Source organism: Gymnoscopelus microlampas (genome assembly GCF_963454915.1).
Source record: "Gymnoscopelus microlampas genome assembly, chromosome: 16".
Classification (NCBI taxonomy): domain Eukaryota; kingdom Metazoa; phylum Chordata; class Actinopteri; order Myctophiformes; family Myctophidae; genus Gymnoscopelus; species Gymnoscopelus microlampas.
Genome location: NC_139953.1, coordinates 38,156,332 through 38,173,177, shown reverse-complemented (window position 1 = coordinate 38,173,177; position 16,846 = coordinate 38,156,332). Strand labels below are relative to the sequence as shown.

At 38.9% G+C, this 16,846-nt stretch overlaps 1 protein-coding gene across 1 annotated transcript; it reads right to left on the bottom strand.

Annotated features, from left to right (window-relative positions):
• Positions 1 to 420: 420 nt before the first annotated feature.
• LOC311063796 (G-protein coupled receptor family C group 6 member A-like) lies at positions 421 to 9,536 on the bottom strand. Its single transcript, XM_084083397.1, has 6 exons — positions 9,416 to 9,536; positions 8,749 to 9,043; positions 5,175 to 6,020; positions 4,744 to 4,980; positions 4,247 to 4,364; positions 421 to 2,830 (listed from the first exon to the last, which is right to left on the bottom strand). Exons 1-6 carry the CDS (start codon positions 9,532 to 9,534, stop codon positions 1,719 to 1,721), a joined length of 2,727 nt encoding a protein of 908 aa, XP_083939523.1. The 5' UTR covers positions 9,535 to 9,536; the 3' UTR covers positions 421 to 1,718.
• Between the last annotated feature and the right edge of the window lie 7,310 nt (positions 9,537 to 16,846).

Here is a 16,846-nt window from a genome sequence, read left to right as displayed (position 1 = left end):
ATATATTTACTGTTTTACAGTATTTATTCACTACTGCAATTTAAATCTGTGTAAATCAAATTATTGTTACTGTGAACCCAGTGAAGGCTAAAAAGAGGTATCAAACTCAAGTGCCATTTTTGAGTATAACTGGGCAAGTTAAATGTGACAAGTTGGCCAGCGACAGCGTGACATGTGCATATCAAAAATAGTCGATCTACAAGCTCACAACACATCACAAATTCCCCGATGTCATGAGGATGCTGGGAATTTCAACTTGATCATAATCTTACATGCAAATTCCTGTCACACTGGAAGCTTGAAGAGATTTTTTTTTCTTTTCACTTACATCAAATCATTTGTTACCCATCTTTCTCACCCATCTAACTGTACAAGACTTTCTGCTTTCTGCAAAGTACATGCCACCCAAGTTTTAGCGTTTTTAGATTGACTATTGTGATAATTTCTCATAATCAGATGAACTAAAAGTAGGCTACATGGTATCGACTGGAATCTACACATACCAATGTGTTTTCCCACTTTGGCCTGCCTCTTTATATAATAGCTACTGTATGTCATGAACTGTACGGCCTCAGCAAGGGAATGTGTCTTTCAAAACGATGTGTTTAAAATTGTATTTATTAATGCAGGTAGTCCACAACAGTATGTTATACATATACGTATGAAATTAATCATACCTGAGAACTGCCCAGTCCAATCACATTCTGATTGATGCACGGTGAATTAACATCTCATTTCATCACATTTACACACCATTGCACACATTCACGCTGACATGGGTGAATTTATTTAAATGTTATCCTTTCAACATTCTGGTGAGTTCAGTAAACATACTGTATACACTCAGCCATGTATATGTTTTAAACAGAATTCACTGATGGTCATATATTGTTCACTTAAACAGTAAACCCGAACCAAACCCGCACCCTAACCCTAACCGCACGCGGATGCCACATAGTCGGAGAAAAGGTCTGTCGGATTAACGCATGCCTCCCGTTCACTGGTACTGCATGCGTCACATGCATTTGTTTATGTACTTTTAACAGCAGGCTTTGGTGTGCCTTGAAAGTAGTTATAAAAAACATTTGCCCGAAGAACCTTGTTTGTGGTCAAAACAGTATACCAATGTTCAATCTTATGCTACATACAGTATACATGCACATGCACAAACAAGCCAAATTGTTTGTCAGTCTGGATAATGGCAGAGAAAACGGAATGCCAGCAACACTTCCAAAATAAAGACTCGAAGAAGGTGCACGGCCTCCCGTCGAGGCTAAATCATTTTCTCTTACAGTGTGCTGGCTTCTTGACTGGAGTGCACCTGTGGTAGAATGTGGCTGGACGACCCATGTGTAAATGTAATGAATGCATGCTATGTTAACCACTTAAACCCCATACACGTCATTGACCGCGGTTAATATGATTTTATGTCCATGGAAATAATGTATAATTTGTATAGTATAAAAAGCATCAGTGAAATAAATAAATGTGTATTTCACAAAATAATGTATTGGTATTTACAAATCTAACTCCAAAAGTGAATACATGTTCAGCATGGACTACCCGGAGTCACTGGATTCATTTCAAGATGGGAATGGGGAGGGAGGAGTCTGTCAAGAATTTATAATTGCAACAAAAGACTGGTGTGTAAAGATTTGCTACCAGGACAGGCCACTGCCAAATAATTATATACATGCCACATTTTGACAATAAAATTCTTAGCAGGACACACTCCTAATTCTCTTCCTCACTTGTGTGCCTGTGGAAACCTCTGGCCTAGCAGGGCTTAATTTCACTGAACCAGAGGGATAGCCAGATGGCTCTGTTGCAGAAGGGATGCATACGTATGTCTCTAAGCCTGTGTTTGGGTTCTCTGGGTCTGTTTCTAAATCTGGGTTTGGAATGGGAAGTGAAGGACTGGCGGTGACAACATGCCACCTCCTCAGAATCCTCTCCAGTGTGTCACCTTGTGGCCTGAAGAGTGCCTCGTAGCACCTGGGTAAGAAATGACAGAAGATGACGCCATAGTTGGACACTAAGATGGCCGAGGCCTGCACAGCGGAGGCCTCTTCTGTCTTGATGATATAGATGGGGATGAAGCATACCCACACAAACAGGTACATCAGCATGCTGAAGATGATGTAGCCGGTCTCACTGAACTCATGGGGAACCTTCCTGCCCTTGAAAGCCAGGAGGAAGCCAACCAAAGCAAGCAGGGCTATGTAGCTCAACATGATACCAAAACCTATGAATGTTTTGCCTACGTGACACTGGATGATTATCTCAAGGCTCTGTGGTGATGGAGTGGTGTCATCAACGTCAGGACTATCGAAGACCAGCCAGAGGATGCAGATGACTCCCTGGATAGCGGTCACAATGCTGATTATTAGAGGCGGCCTATAGAGTTTATTTAGTTGCCTGTGTCTCAACTGACCAAAGGGCAGGAAGGCCAGGAATGTACGGTAAGCCTTGACTAGGATGCAGGAGACACAAAGGGTGAAGCCCATGGCATACATGATCTGCCGAGCCCGGCACAGGTGGACAATGGGCTTGTCAATGAAGCATATGACGCTGGCAAAGCTCACAGCCAGGCCACTCATCATCGTGCAGGATATTCTCACCTCGGCTCGCTTCATGGGAGGTGAATTTCTGTACACCAAAAAGATGATAAAGATCACCAGCAGCAGCAATACGCCAAAGGCCGCGGACACCACAAGGGCAATGGAATGAGGATCTCTCCACCTCAAATAGGTCCTCACTATTCGTTCACAATGGTCCCAGCCCTTCTCGGATGACGTTCCATTAGCACACTTTTGACAGTCATTACAATCTGCAGGAAGATTGAGGGTTAAGTGAGATTAGGCTAGATTACAGTTAAAACAGGTTAATCTAAATAGAGAATAGTTGTAGCTTAAATCAAAAACATAAAAGAAAGAAGAGGACCACCAAGTACATACTGTACTTTATTACCTCTGCCAACTATAGCCTGATTTATAATTGGTTGTGTGTGGGTGTCGCACATCAAAAATAGCAGACCCACAAGCTCACAATGCGTCACGCGCAACTAGATATAACTCAGACTTGTGTTGTACACAGGTCATGTTTTCGCTCCATTCTATTAGCTTGTTTATTTGGTTGTTAGCAAACAACAGACAAGCCAAATTTCCATGAAATCTTGCGGGAATGATCAATAGGTTGCTGTTCCCCGAGGAGGTGATTGGCTCTTGGGTCGAAAAAGTTAAAATGTCGAGTTCAATCGATGTCGAGGTCTGTCTGTTAGTAAATAACACGAGAACAGATGGGCGGATTTTCATTAGACATCATGTTAATGATCAGTTGGCTGCCTCAAAGAAAGCACATCCACTTTGTTCAGATGCAGGTGCGTTGGGTAGTGATAAATGAAACAATCGTGGCACGGCAAGAACGTCAGATCTTGATGAAGGTCCAGAAGGACCGAAACATCATGTCAATATTTGAATAAAACTGATGCTGCTGAGCAAGAGCAGTGTGTATGATTTTTGTTCGTGATTTTTTTGTTCATGATTGTTTCATAGGTTTAAAAGGTCAAAGGTCAAGGTCACATTTAAGGGCAAGGTAAAAATTACAATCACAAAAATGTTTTAATTATCTTAATAATACTAATTGTATAGTTATGGTGGAGGTATGCACTCTACTGAGTGCAATCCTTCTAGTTTCATAATGTTTTGCATTATGTTCAGCGCAATAATGTTTTTAATACAATTAAAGTGTTGTCATACCATATTACAACTGTGGCAAAACATCATGCGTCTCATTTTGACAGATATTACTTCACAGCTATGGGTGGCATTCATAAGTAGATAGGATTTTTAAACATTACATTGCTTATACTTTATTTTGTAATATATTGCAGTACACTTCGTAATCTTTTTCATTGTGCAAAGCAATTGCAGATGGAATGGGGAAAAGACGGGGTATTGACGCATTGATCATGGGACGCGGTAACACGCCGTCCCACCAGTCTTTTGAGCAGGAGGACACGCACATGCATCGATTAAAAACAACCCTTATGTTCACACCTCAACAAAGTTTACAAAGCCTGCCGACTGACGGGTGTCACACCAGGTGAATTAGCATAGGAATGAGCCTAGATGCATATCAATTGTACATTGTGTGACCTGTAGTGTAAGTGTTAAGCGACCAGCGCGTGACGTCTTTAAAATAGCGTCCCGCCAGATATAGATTCACCAATACAACACTAGCATACCTGAGCCATTACAATAGGTTCCCTCCACACATTCAATGCAGCTGTAACAGCAGGACACATCGAAGAGCCTCTTCATAAAACCACGGTGACAGGATTCTGAGCATCTAGACTCAGGAATCTGAAAGTGAGACAGCAAATGTAAGCAATTGTAAAGGGGTTATTGTTTTGAACTGCGATCCAATGTTTGCATTGACAAGAATAAGAAACAGTTCACTCAATCACTGTTGGACAGTGCATGAATGTCATTTGTGTCTTTGCATATCACTCTGAGGCACAAACATGCACTGTACTGTGTTTGTTCCGAGAGGTCAAAGCACATAATGCTTTAACTAGGTAAGGGTTCAGTGTCGTGCTCATGAGAAATTCATTAAGGATGGGAAAGTACATACAGTACTTTCAACACTTTGCACTATAGAATAAAGGAAGGAAGAAGAATGGACATGAAAGAATGGGGCTACCGTTTTCTGTATATCACTCAGTCCATTTTGTTGTCTTACCGAGTTATTTGTCGTTGAAAGCCAATTTATTTTGATGTGTCCATGAAGCTCAATTCGTCCATCTAGTGCAGATGAGTGTAGATCTAGAGTGTAGATCCCAATTCTTGTAAAGTTTCTCTGCTCTCCATTCTTATCCCACATTATGAGATCATAACCATTGACAAAGTCGCCATTTTTGTCAAAAGAATATGTCTGGCTGTCGAGAGTGAAATTTTTCCTTTTCAATTCCTCAAGAAGCTGCAAGAAACACATGCAATTTAGTCACTGTACAAATAAATAATCAATATTTTAGGAACAGCAATATATTAGAGGCTGAACCATGACATTTTAACCCTTGCACTTCTTAGTAATTACTTTAATTTGTAACTATATACACAGTATACTGAACATATTTACTTTTTCTCATACGTTTCCTCCATGTTCATGCTCACCTTCCATGGTGGGAAATCTTTCTCCCCAGGACAAGAGGTGTTGCTACAATTAAGAAGGCTCTTAAGGGCATTGGCTATGGCCCATACAGCCACTCCATAGTTGTAGGATTCACTTGTGTCCATTTTGTTTATAAGGAAGTCATCATTAGCGTCTAGGTAATTTGTGTCACTGCATGCAGCATCAGATTTTATTTTCAGGAGATCGGGTGTGGGACAGTAGGATGGAGGTTCCTTCTCAGAACACTCTGGGGTGCAGTTGAACCTCAGGCTCTTGTACTGTTTGATGAAGTTGTTGTACCCCCCAGGGCTGGCTGTCATGTTCCTCAGGTAGTCATCGAAGGTTTCATAGTGGCGCGCCACAAACGCGAAACCGAGGATGTCCCCGACCTGATTGATGCCATCCATATGCGCCAAAGGGCGGTTCCTTGACCAGGCATCGCTGGCAATCCAGGTTCTTTTAACATTGTTCAGGATCATCTCCTTGAAAAGGTCCTCAACAAGTTTGCCCTTGAGGATGAGCAGTACTACCTGGGCACTGGAGGAACCGATCGTCTTCGCCACTTCCTTGATTCGCTGTGCTGTTCTGTTCTCATGGTGCAGATTGTGGGGAACCATCTCCTGGTAGGCCGTGCACACATCCATTTCAGCAGCATCCCGGAGGAAGCTCTGGAAGGCTGCCTTTCCATAGTCATCGTCTCCATACACAACCCCTACCCAGTTCCACTTGAAACGAGCCATGAGTTTGGCAAGCGCTTTCGTTTGGTGCACGTCGCTGGGGATGGTGCGCAAGAAACTTGGGTAGCGCCACTTATCACTCAGTGCGGGTGAAGATGAGGAGCAGCTTATCTGATAAAATCAGGAGAAAAAACAACAACATTTAAATTAAAATTGGTGTTCCGTTTTTCTCTGAAAAACAAATTCATATAATGGTAGACACATTAATGATCAACGTGCTCCTTGTTGTGAGTCACGGGGACCCAAGATAGAATCCAATTCCTGTCATGTCTCACACATCTGCCCTCAGTTTCCTGTATGGGTTTGGCTGCACTGTGAATTTGATTGAGTTCCTCCTTACAAACACTAATTTAGATTTGTGGCATAAGTGTAGTTAGGTCCCTTTCTATGTTGTGTAACACACCACTGGGTGTGTAATGTTACTTTATTTTTGTTTTCTTTCTCTGAGTTGTAAATATTCGTAAAAATGTTAATGTATTCACCTCTAGGGGAACACAAAATTAAAGTTCTACTTACTACAGTTTTTCACAATTGTTAACAAACAAAAAGCGAAAATTCGGCACAATTTTCACAACCTTATCTTCATGTACTAATCGCTCGACCCAATTTGGCACTACTTCACACTCCCTTATCTGCATTAGACTCTGACTTTCCTTCTTTACACTCTGATGTCAATTACATTATCACCTTGTTGTCCAAACACTACACACAATGTTCAGTTGTTGCACACACTTCTCACGTAAAATCTCAACGCATCAATCTACAACACACCTTGTTGTCCAAACACTACACACAATGTTCAATTGTTGCACACACTTCTCACGTAAAATCTCAAAGCATCAACCTACAACACACAAATAGTCAAATCTCTAAACATTCAGGTCTGGTGAGCAATTTGCACCACCGGGCTGCTCCAGTGCGTGAGTGGTTCCAGGACCACCCACATTTTTCCGTTCTGTACCTTCGACCTTATTCTCCTTTTCTGAATCCCATTGAGGAGTTCTTTTCAGCTTGGAGGTGGAAGGTATATGAACGGAACCCACAGAGCCGGGTCCCACTGCTCCAGGCCATGGAGGAGGCTTGTGGCGACGTCACTGTTAGGGCTGATTCGATTCCGATTCTTGGGGTCACGATTCCGATTCTTTTCAGTTTTTTTCAAAACAAACGATTCTCAATGAAAACATGTTTTTTTCCAATTCAAAATCGAAAAATGTCATTATACAAAAATTGTGAAAATCACTGTTGAGGCCTGTCAGGGCTTTCTTCCAAAGCTGCTTGGACAGGGAGAACATTGCCTATGATGCGGATGAGGCCCTCTGGCCAGACATGAACCGGAGGCATGATGCCTAAATCATGTAGAGAAATAAAACTTTTTTGGCTGCATATTTGTGTTTTGTTTTATGTTTGACTATGAAAAAAAGTATAGGCCTACAGTGAGTCATTTTACAAAAGGAGAAATGGCTCATTCTCCAGAGTCATTGTCATTCATATGGTGTGTTCCATTTATATGATTGTGTTTTCAATTTTGCCCTGCAGTGTGCTGTAAATGGGGTGCATTTCGCCTTTCCGACATGTCGCCTTTCCGACGTTAACGAACCCTATACCTAACCCTAACCCTAACCGCACGCGGAAGCCACTAGTCGGAGTGGCGAGATGTCGGAATGGAAGGAGCACCCCCTGTAAATGCTTGGTAGTGTGCAGCATATGCTTAGTTGTGTGTACTGTAATGAATGATTTGTGTGTGTATTGCTGTGTGTACCAAATGAAAACATGAGTTCCATTTTGTGTACAGTTAAGAGATTTGATGGCAAAGAGTCATCTTGCGAAGGGAGTGTAGGGTTTAGCATTTTGTGTGTGAGGTTTTCAGTTTTGTGTGTGGAGTTTTGAGAAAGCCGCTATTGTTTCGAGAAACGTGTGTTAACAATTGTGAAAAACTGTAATACTGTGAAAATACACCATAGTAATATGGCAGTAGCAGTAGGTAGGCTCTCCTGGCACACGTGCCATTACTGTTTTCTCATCCATCCAGTATCTGCCAGCTCCTCAGGTCATGCAGGTGCAGATTATACATTTTACTTCTGCATTTCTGCCTCTACCAGCACCCACCCTGCTCGTGAAGAGACAATAACTGACACACCCTCAGAGAGAGAGAAAGAGAGAGAGAGAGAGAGAGAGAGAGAGAGAGAGAGAGAGAGAGAGAGAGAGAGAGAGAGAGAAACCATATACTGCAAGCAGGACAGGTTTGCAAATAGTAGTGTGGTGAGTGTCTAAAAGCAGCGATGCATTGGTCATGGGACGCAGAAACGCGCCGTGCAACAACCCCTTTTTTTAAGCAGGAGCACGCGTACGCACATGCTATTTCAACAAAGTTTACAAAGGCTGGCGACTGCCAGGTGTCACACCAGCATGAATTAACATAGGAATGAGCCTATGTTGGTTGGTTTGCTCCCCAAAATGATTTCCCCCTTTCTTGCATCTCTATCACCTGCCTCCAATATGCAGACTAACAACAAGTTAAACTATTCTGAGGGCAGGAAAACAGTTCATATTGAAATTAAGGTAGATTCATTCCACTCATGATACAATTTCAAATGTTTTACATGAATTCTATATTTTATCTTCCATTTGTACCTTTACACTTATTTTCTTTATATATTTGTGTGTGTATATCTTACATCCTCATCGGGGGCTGAGCCCACCTAAATATCAAAACTACAGCACTTGACACTAGACCAGGATATTCCTATACAGCTATGCAGGTGTGCAATGTACAACAGATATCATATTTTCAGTGAATTGCATTTCTTGATCACAATATGTCCATAAACTTGTAACTTACTTGAGGGATCATATAGGCTCCGAGTAGCTTAGCTACAGCAATGGACACTTCAGAGTACCGTGCTCCTATGATGACCTTCACTGGTGGCTTGAACTCAGTGTAGTCACACTGAATGCTCAGAGAGCCATTGACCGCCAGCATGTGCTCCACGTTTCTCAAGGCTTTGGTAGCATCGGAACAAGTGTCATACATCATATATCCAAGACGCACACCTGGTAGGAAATCAGGCGTGTTGTTGATCTCTTCAATGGTGTGAATGATAGCCAAGGATCTTACAAATGGCACCAAATCAAAACTGGGAAAAGATTCATTGAAATTAGTGAGAAAATAGGAGTTCTTCATTCTTCATTTATTGACCTAATCCATTATATAAAATACTCTACGGACAATTACAGTATATTATTATAATTATAATTCACTACAACAGTGGTTCTCAAAGTGGGATCTGGGCTCTCACTTTGCTCCCTTTTTTGAAAAGATTCATGTAAATGTTAAATCTTCTCTTTTGGGGGTCCCAAGCACAAAATATATGGGGGTCTGTGCCCCAAATAGATATGAATTTTGGGGGTCCTTGACATGAAAACTGAAATCTGATTGAAGTGCACTGCAGTAACAATCTGGCACAAACATTCTTTGCAATATTACTTTTACATCATCTTTCCCTTACCTTGTACAGGTGAAGTTGTCAGGCCGTGTTCGATTACTGAGAGACTCTACTTTGGCGTGGCATGGCATCAACACCCCAATAATTACGTGTCCCGGTAAATGAGCGCCACAAGTGTCCATTTGATCGCAGCTGCCCACGCTTCTTAGCATGCTGCTCAGCAGCAGCACGACTAGGCTGGAGAAGAGTGAGAACAGCATTTTGAGTGTCAATGAAAACGTTCCCTCGAGGCTCCTTATAAAGCCTGTTATGGTATTTGGGAGGTGGCATATTCTTCTCACGCAGAATAAACAAACAAAACTTTGGAAGTTCCCCCCCATCCTTCTGTGATTTTCTGCCTCACTTATTTTTGTTTTGACCATGTGCCTTATGTATATCTGACATTGTACTTTGTTTTCTGACTTATTTTGTTTTGTTTTTTTCCCTTCACTATTCTTTGTTCTTATATTTTAGATTTTTTTTTAAACTGCAAAATGTTGGGGAGCTTAAAGAAAAAAACAATTTTAAGATTTGTTTTTAATGATGAGCACAAGTGACTATGATATGGATGATGAACTAGTCATTTTGAGAATATTTTGATGGAATCTGTTTTGTTTTATTTATTTGTTTTATTAATATTATTTTTAATTGACCCAAACGTGTCAAGCAGACAGACGACACAAAGTGGTGTTGTTTCCTTGTGTAGCCTCTCGTCCAAGAGCTTTTCACAAATTAGCTCTGGTAATTGTCCTCTCCTCCTGCATTAATCTGGAGAGTTCTTGATTCAGTTTGTTTTCCTATTTGCTACCATACATATATATTTATATTTCTCAGAGAGTCCCAGAAATATGTTTATTGTTGTTATATATTTAATAAGAATAATGAAATGATGAAAAAAAAACGTACACATAGTGTCATATTGAAATAGTATGTTGGTCATTTGTCAGTAATGGGAAATTATCCACCCCACCCATGCTGATGGGTAGATTGAGGACACTCCCATGTGCTGAGTTCACCTTTGCAACCGAGGAATTGTAAGCATGTAGATCTGCAATTCTTTGCAAAATATTTCCCCAGAATACGGTGGTGGTAAAAACGCAATCACAATTTACTGTCAGGAAAATCCGTGCCAAGAAGTAATAGAATGTAACGTATTGTAAAAATGCAAGTAGTTGTGGATTTTACTGGAAGTTAGTTTCGCTCAGATGATTAGATATCTCCGCCTTCCAATCAGATAGACAGATTTCTCGTAAAGTCTGGCTACAAGTTAGCAAACCTGCAGAGCAAGCCAGCTGTTTAATCAGATGTGATAGGGTAGCCTATTTTGTTTTCTTGTATTTGTATTTGTTTCCATTAGCATTTTATCCTTCCGTGAGAAGCATTTAACATTCTTTCTCATCAACAACAAAATACCTGATCACCTTAATGGAAACCACAACTAGCTACCGTACCTTGTCAAAACAAACCAATGGTTTAGCTGGTAGAACTTGATTTTATCTCTTTCTGTATAACGCTGTCCTTTGAAAAGCCAGCAATCTCTATAAAAGCCATGATGTATAATACGATTTTGCTTTTGCTTTGGAAGCACTGTCTGTCCTGATTAGACTCAATTAATATTATCCAAAAATATTTCGATTTTTTTGGGGGTGATTAAGTGGCTCAGAAGTTAATGCAGAACTACTATTGTTTTAAAATGTACAGCACATTGGAATAGGGAGGCATGCGTTAATCCGACAGACCTTTTCTCCGACTATGTGGCATCCGCGTGCGGTTAGGGTTAGGGTGCGGGTTTGGTTCGGGTTTACTGTTTAATGTCGGAGCACTGCGCTGTCGGAGGAATGCGCTGTCGGACTAACGTATTGCACCCATTGGAATAGACCCTATGACACATTAGGAGTCCATTTAGTATACATTTAGGGCTAGGCCAATGTGTTTTTTTTTTGGTAAAATGATTATTTTGTATGTATGTGGCAAAAATTAAATATTAATGAAAATGTCCATCACGAGCTGCCATGGTGATTGATAGATATATTTTGATTAATCATAATTTGTCTAATGTCTTAAACCTGCTTTAAATGTCAAATTAATATAATGCTGTCATTTTGGCCTAAATTCTGTCATGTACTCTACTCTCCCTATTTCTCCTGTCTCTGTCTATGCAAGGTCAAATTAGTTACAGGCCTTTCTGTGGTTATCTATTGTTTTAAGAACACCATATCTCGGTGTTCTACTCCAAATGCATAACCCTTCTCGCAGTGTCACGAAGTTACCTCTGACCAGACAGGTCAGAGCCGAGGCTAACGTGTTGTTCGAGACATGTGGACGCTGTTTGTTCAAAGATAAACTGTCACACCATCATCATCATCTTCATCATCTACCATCATCATCCTCATCTGACGATGACGTACTCATCTCTATCCACCAATAGCAGGACTACTCCTCTGACGGCTGGACGCTTGATGTATCTTCAATGATGTCATATGTTTATGTTAACGGACGCTGTTAAAGACCAGTGCTTTCTCTGTTTAATGGCAGAGAGAGACGACGACCGATGATGCGTTAACCCCTGTGATACTGTAACCTTCCCACTCTCTCTGTCTGAATACAAGATATTTCATTACATCCATGGCTGCCTGTGTCCTGAGTCTGTTTTTTTCTTTATCGCCTTTTATGAAAATGTTCTAATACTTATATGAATATCGATGTGATGTACTGCCATGTATCGATATCTATATATTTGGTTGATAGGGAAAAAACCTACTTTAACAATTGGTCCGATCGAAGCCGGATATGTTTAAAACAGGGTGGACGGGGGGAACTGAGCTATTGACCGGAACTGTACGGTCAGACTCTCTTCCCCTGGCAGACCATGTTTTAATACGTATCAAACGAACCAGCCCTGGGTGTAACGATTTATCACTTCTATTCAGATGAAGGTTATCTTTGAACAGTATCACATTTTTATTTTATTTTATTTTGTTTTGGACCTGGACGCGATCGCTGGACCTTTGGACTTGCCCCTTGACTCTCCACATGTCTCAAATTCCACGTGGTCCAGCCATCGGGGTCAGGATCCCTGAACCATCGATTTGATGAGTATATCTTTTTATTTTTATTTTTCCATGGTCCAGTGATTGGGATCTCCACGTAACTTCTCCATGTAAACCTTGATCTGATGAGTATACCTTTTTATTTTATTTTATTGTCTTTACCGAACTATTTGTCTCATAAATTATAAGCCTGTTTTTAAATTACTGTTTAACACAGCTCCGCCAGGGAGTCAGTCAAGTAAAAATGTTTTATCACCTATATTCCTGGGAAGACATTCCTAATGTCTCATAAATTCTCTTATCTAGTGGTCATTTATTAAGGTCCTTTCAGCGATTTCTTACCTACATGTATAATTCACAAGTCAGTCCTTTTGTTATATACTGGTTACTGCTTGTTGTTACTACGTTCTGTTTCGGTGGATTTCGTATTGATTACTATATCTTATCTGTCTCTTTCTGAGCGTATATAGATTTTTTACCTTTGACCGGTTTTATTTTGACCACTGTAGATTAAATCCATTTAATATTGTGAGTTTTAAAAATAAGCCTTAATAATACATTTTATATTCCTTTCCCCCTTCTGTTCTAATTAATTGAACCAGTAAAAAATATTTGGCCTTAATAATACGTTTTAAATAATAAGTTTCCTCCTTGTCAACTATTCAACTTCAGAATAATTGTCGCTGACTTCTCTATGTAGCTTTTAGATGACTTCATTTCCCATAAATCATTGCGGGCTTATACTTCCGGGGCGATTTATGGGAAACCCCGGTAGCTTATACTTCCGGGGTCATCTAGCATCTAGCATACAGTAGCTTGTAGAACTCGCTCCCTCGAAACGAATTCATGCTAAAAATACAACACTAACCTTTATATCAGATTAACGCTTACAAGGAATCTTTTGGTGAACCTTTTTCTAAATACAGATATTTTTTATAGATCGTAGATCTGTGTTTTTTTTGTATATATATACATACGTACAGTATACATGGGTCTACCTTGATGCCTACAGGATGCGTACGTATGGATATAAATACCAGTAGTTCTTTGTATCTGTGGGTATATGTATATCGACAGGCATATGTATGTATGTGTGTATATATAGGTATAACTGCAAGATACCATTTATGGTCAAATCGCTCATTTTCCTGACTTTTATGTCGGGTCAACAGAGGGATTGTGATAATCATAGACATTACGTTTCAAGAGTTAGATCTTTTTCTTTTAATTGTAATATTGTTTCATTTATGTTACACAAACAAGAACAGACTACTCCTTAATTTTGATTTAATTTTATTTTGTTAATTTTGATTTAAACTAAAATGTTTTATAACCCCCTTAAATTCATGAAAAACATTCTTGAATATATATATTTTGTATAATATGGTCTAGACGGTCACTTATATAACTCATCATTTATTTTCGTTCTTCAAAACTTTTTGAACGGGGAATCTTTTCAGGGCTTTGAGCGTGTCAAACTTTAACTATAGTCTGTTAGAGCGCCCGTATCCACTGCCATAAATAGATTCTAGACTAAACGTTCTTAAAAATACAATATTTCACTATATATCTATCTCTCTCTCTCTCCATCTCTCCATCTCTCTCTCTCTCTCTCTTTTTCTCTTCCTTCCTCTCCGCGGTAAACATTTAGGCTGCTCATAGTTGCTTTTGTGCTGTTAATGTGTTGACAAGTTGTTGACTGACATGCTCAGGGTAATTTTTTTTGAGAGCAGCCCTCTTGTGCTATGGAAAAGTGTAGGATAATGACGTAAGAAGGTTATATTAACCGCACACGATCTGTACTGGACATCCTCCATATTTTTACACTGGTGTTTGACTAAGCAGCTGGATATTCTCATTTCTGAATATTTCCAGTTCTTTATTTATATATAGATACTTGTGAGTATGTATATATGTATATGGATTTATGGTGTACCTCTGATCATATCATCTAGAATAACCCCCGATCCAAACCTTGGGGTGTTCGATGAGAACGTTTTAGGTACATGTATAAATCATTATGCTGGTCTCACACCAGGGGAGGGTGATCAAGTATAGATAAGTGTGCGACCCCTCGTCATTCGCGTAAATTAATTTTGTGTTAATGTTTGTCACGAGAACTAATATATCTATTTTACTCTGTAGGATTATGAATATTGGTCGACTTGCATTCACAAATTATTGATTTTCGGGGATATGTTTTTCATAAATTATTGTACGTGTGGTAGACCATTAATCGATAAAAATGGTTGATTTAAGCAATCACAAGAGCTCATTCGTCTGCTAGACAGACTAAGTCGACTAATAAACTCAACCCAGGAATGCTGATTATTTTCTGTGGTTCCATTGCTGCAAGAAGCAGTACTTATATCTTAAACTCAGACCTCTGTAACCATATTTTGACCGTTCTAGTTCCCTCCCTCGCCTCATGTATGGATATGTCTATATAGACATATTCCTTAAATAATAAGTTCTAATTTTTTTGGATTTTCTTTAATGGTCTCTCTTACACTCCATTTGACTCAATTACCCAGAATTCATTCAACAGGAAGTATCAGCTTCCCTATCACGTCACTTTACCACGTCACTTCTACAGATTCCATTGAATTCAATACTTATCAGTGAATATTAGATTAAATACATTACAATATTATAATATTCTTTATACTATTCTTTGGAAACATTTTAATGATGAATAAGAAGAATTATTTTAAAGTTTTAAAGATATTTGATCATTTTTGACTAAACTTGTAGATCTGCTATTTTATTTTTTTCCAAAGTCTGTGTTTTCTTTTCAATTTATTTTGATGTACTTTATCTAACTCTAACTCTTCGCAACGAATATGTTTATTTTAATTTTGTCATTGTTATATTTTAATTTTAAACATTTTAATCATAATTCTTTCATATATACTATATCCATATGATGTAACGCCATGTATGGTTATGGGTATCTGAGGGTATTGGAAGGTTTAAAATTATTATATATATGTATATAGATATATGAATATATGTATTTCTTTATTTGTTTTCTTTTGTACTGTCATTTTTTTGTTTGTCTATTTTCAGAACAAAACACAGTATGCCTCACGTTCCAGGCCAATTCGTATTGCTGTAAATAGACCTAGGAGGTAAGTGGGGTACAACCCCACAACTGATTTACATATTAATACGAATCCTGGAATGCATTTGTTTGTTTTTAGTTTAGATGAAGGATAAAAGAATAAATCAGTGAAGAGTCATTCATTTTCACAGTTGTCCTAAGCTCGGTGGAAATTAATGTACCCTTCAGAATAAAACCTCAAATAAATATTTCCATATTTTCTTTTACATTTTTCATGTTCCCATTGTGTTTAAATCTGATTTGTTTCTTTTCCATGTCACATCCATTACCCATTGAATGTGACAAGGGGAGAGATTTGTAGATGAATAATTGATTTGATTTGCTGAATATACTTAGATTGAAAACATTTGAAAATTACACAAACAGTTTGTATTTACTCAGGTTGTACTTACTTAATCCATTAACATGATTCCTCCTACCAAAATAAACCCCATATGCATGCAATCAGGAGGTATTACATTCGGGAAGTATTTCCTGGGTTTTGGGGCCATTCCACTGAGTTTTTCCCTAAATAAAGTAAAGTTATTTGTTAGTGGGGATGTGAATGGTTAATCAACTGTTGCTAAAGGCCGCAGGTGGAAGGCTAGACACAGCCCTACTACCAACAAGTAAAAGTACAGGTCAGAAGTGTACCGTTACATTTTAAATACTTAAAAACTTGTTAAAGTATCTGGACCAGCTCAACACGAGGAGGGGTAATTCTCTTATCTGAATTGTCCAGAATCGTCTTTGATCAGTTACGTAGGTGTCTTGTCAAAGTCCAATTTCAAAAACTTGTCAGCTGGTCAATTTCCCCTCACTCTATCAACCAAAACGGGCTATGGGTCAATAACAGGTGCTAAAAAATTGATTACATCCAAACATATTTTGAAAAGATTTGTTTTGGAACGGTACATTAGCTGAGATTTTTGAATTATAATAAAATTATTTGTTAGTGGAGATGTGAATTGTTAATCAGCTGTTGCTGAACGCTACAGGTGGAGAGCTAGACACCACTCCACTAAACAAAAGGTAATACCCGGGAAAAACTTTGTCGCATGGGTCTCGAAATCTCATGAAATATAACCCTGTTTTACTTCCTAATTGAATGAATAACCATTATATACAGTCCTTTCAAAGTAATATCTGTTGATAACTTATACAACCCCTTACATTTTTTTTAATAATATATATCTATATATTAAATACATAACTAACCATTTATTTTTTTAAAGGCATTAAGCCACTCTGTCACAATGTAAGGTTTATTAATCTACAATTTGATTTAAATTATACAGTCCT

Bases quoted from the DNA above. Each gene is read 5' to 3' on its own strand.
- LOC311063796 (XM_084083397.1), bottom strand. From the start codon at position 9,534: ATGGACACTTGTGGCGCTCATTTACCGGGACACGTAATTATTGGGGTG. The intron at 6,021-8,748 runs GTAAGTTACAAG...TGATTTTATCAG, and splicing joins GAGCCTATATGATCCCTCAA to ATAAGCTGCTCCTCATCTTC. The intron at 4,365-4,743 runs GTAAGACAACAA...TCTCACTTTCAG, and splicing joins TTTCAACGACAAATAACTCG to ATTCCTGAGTCTAGATGCTC.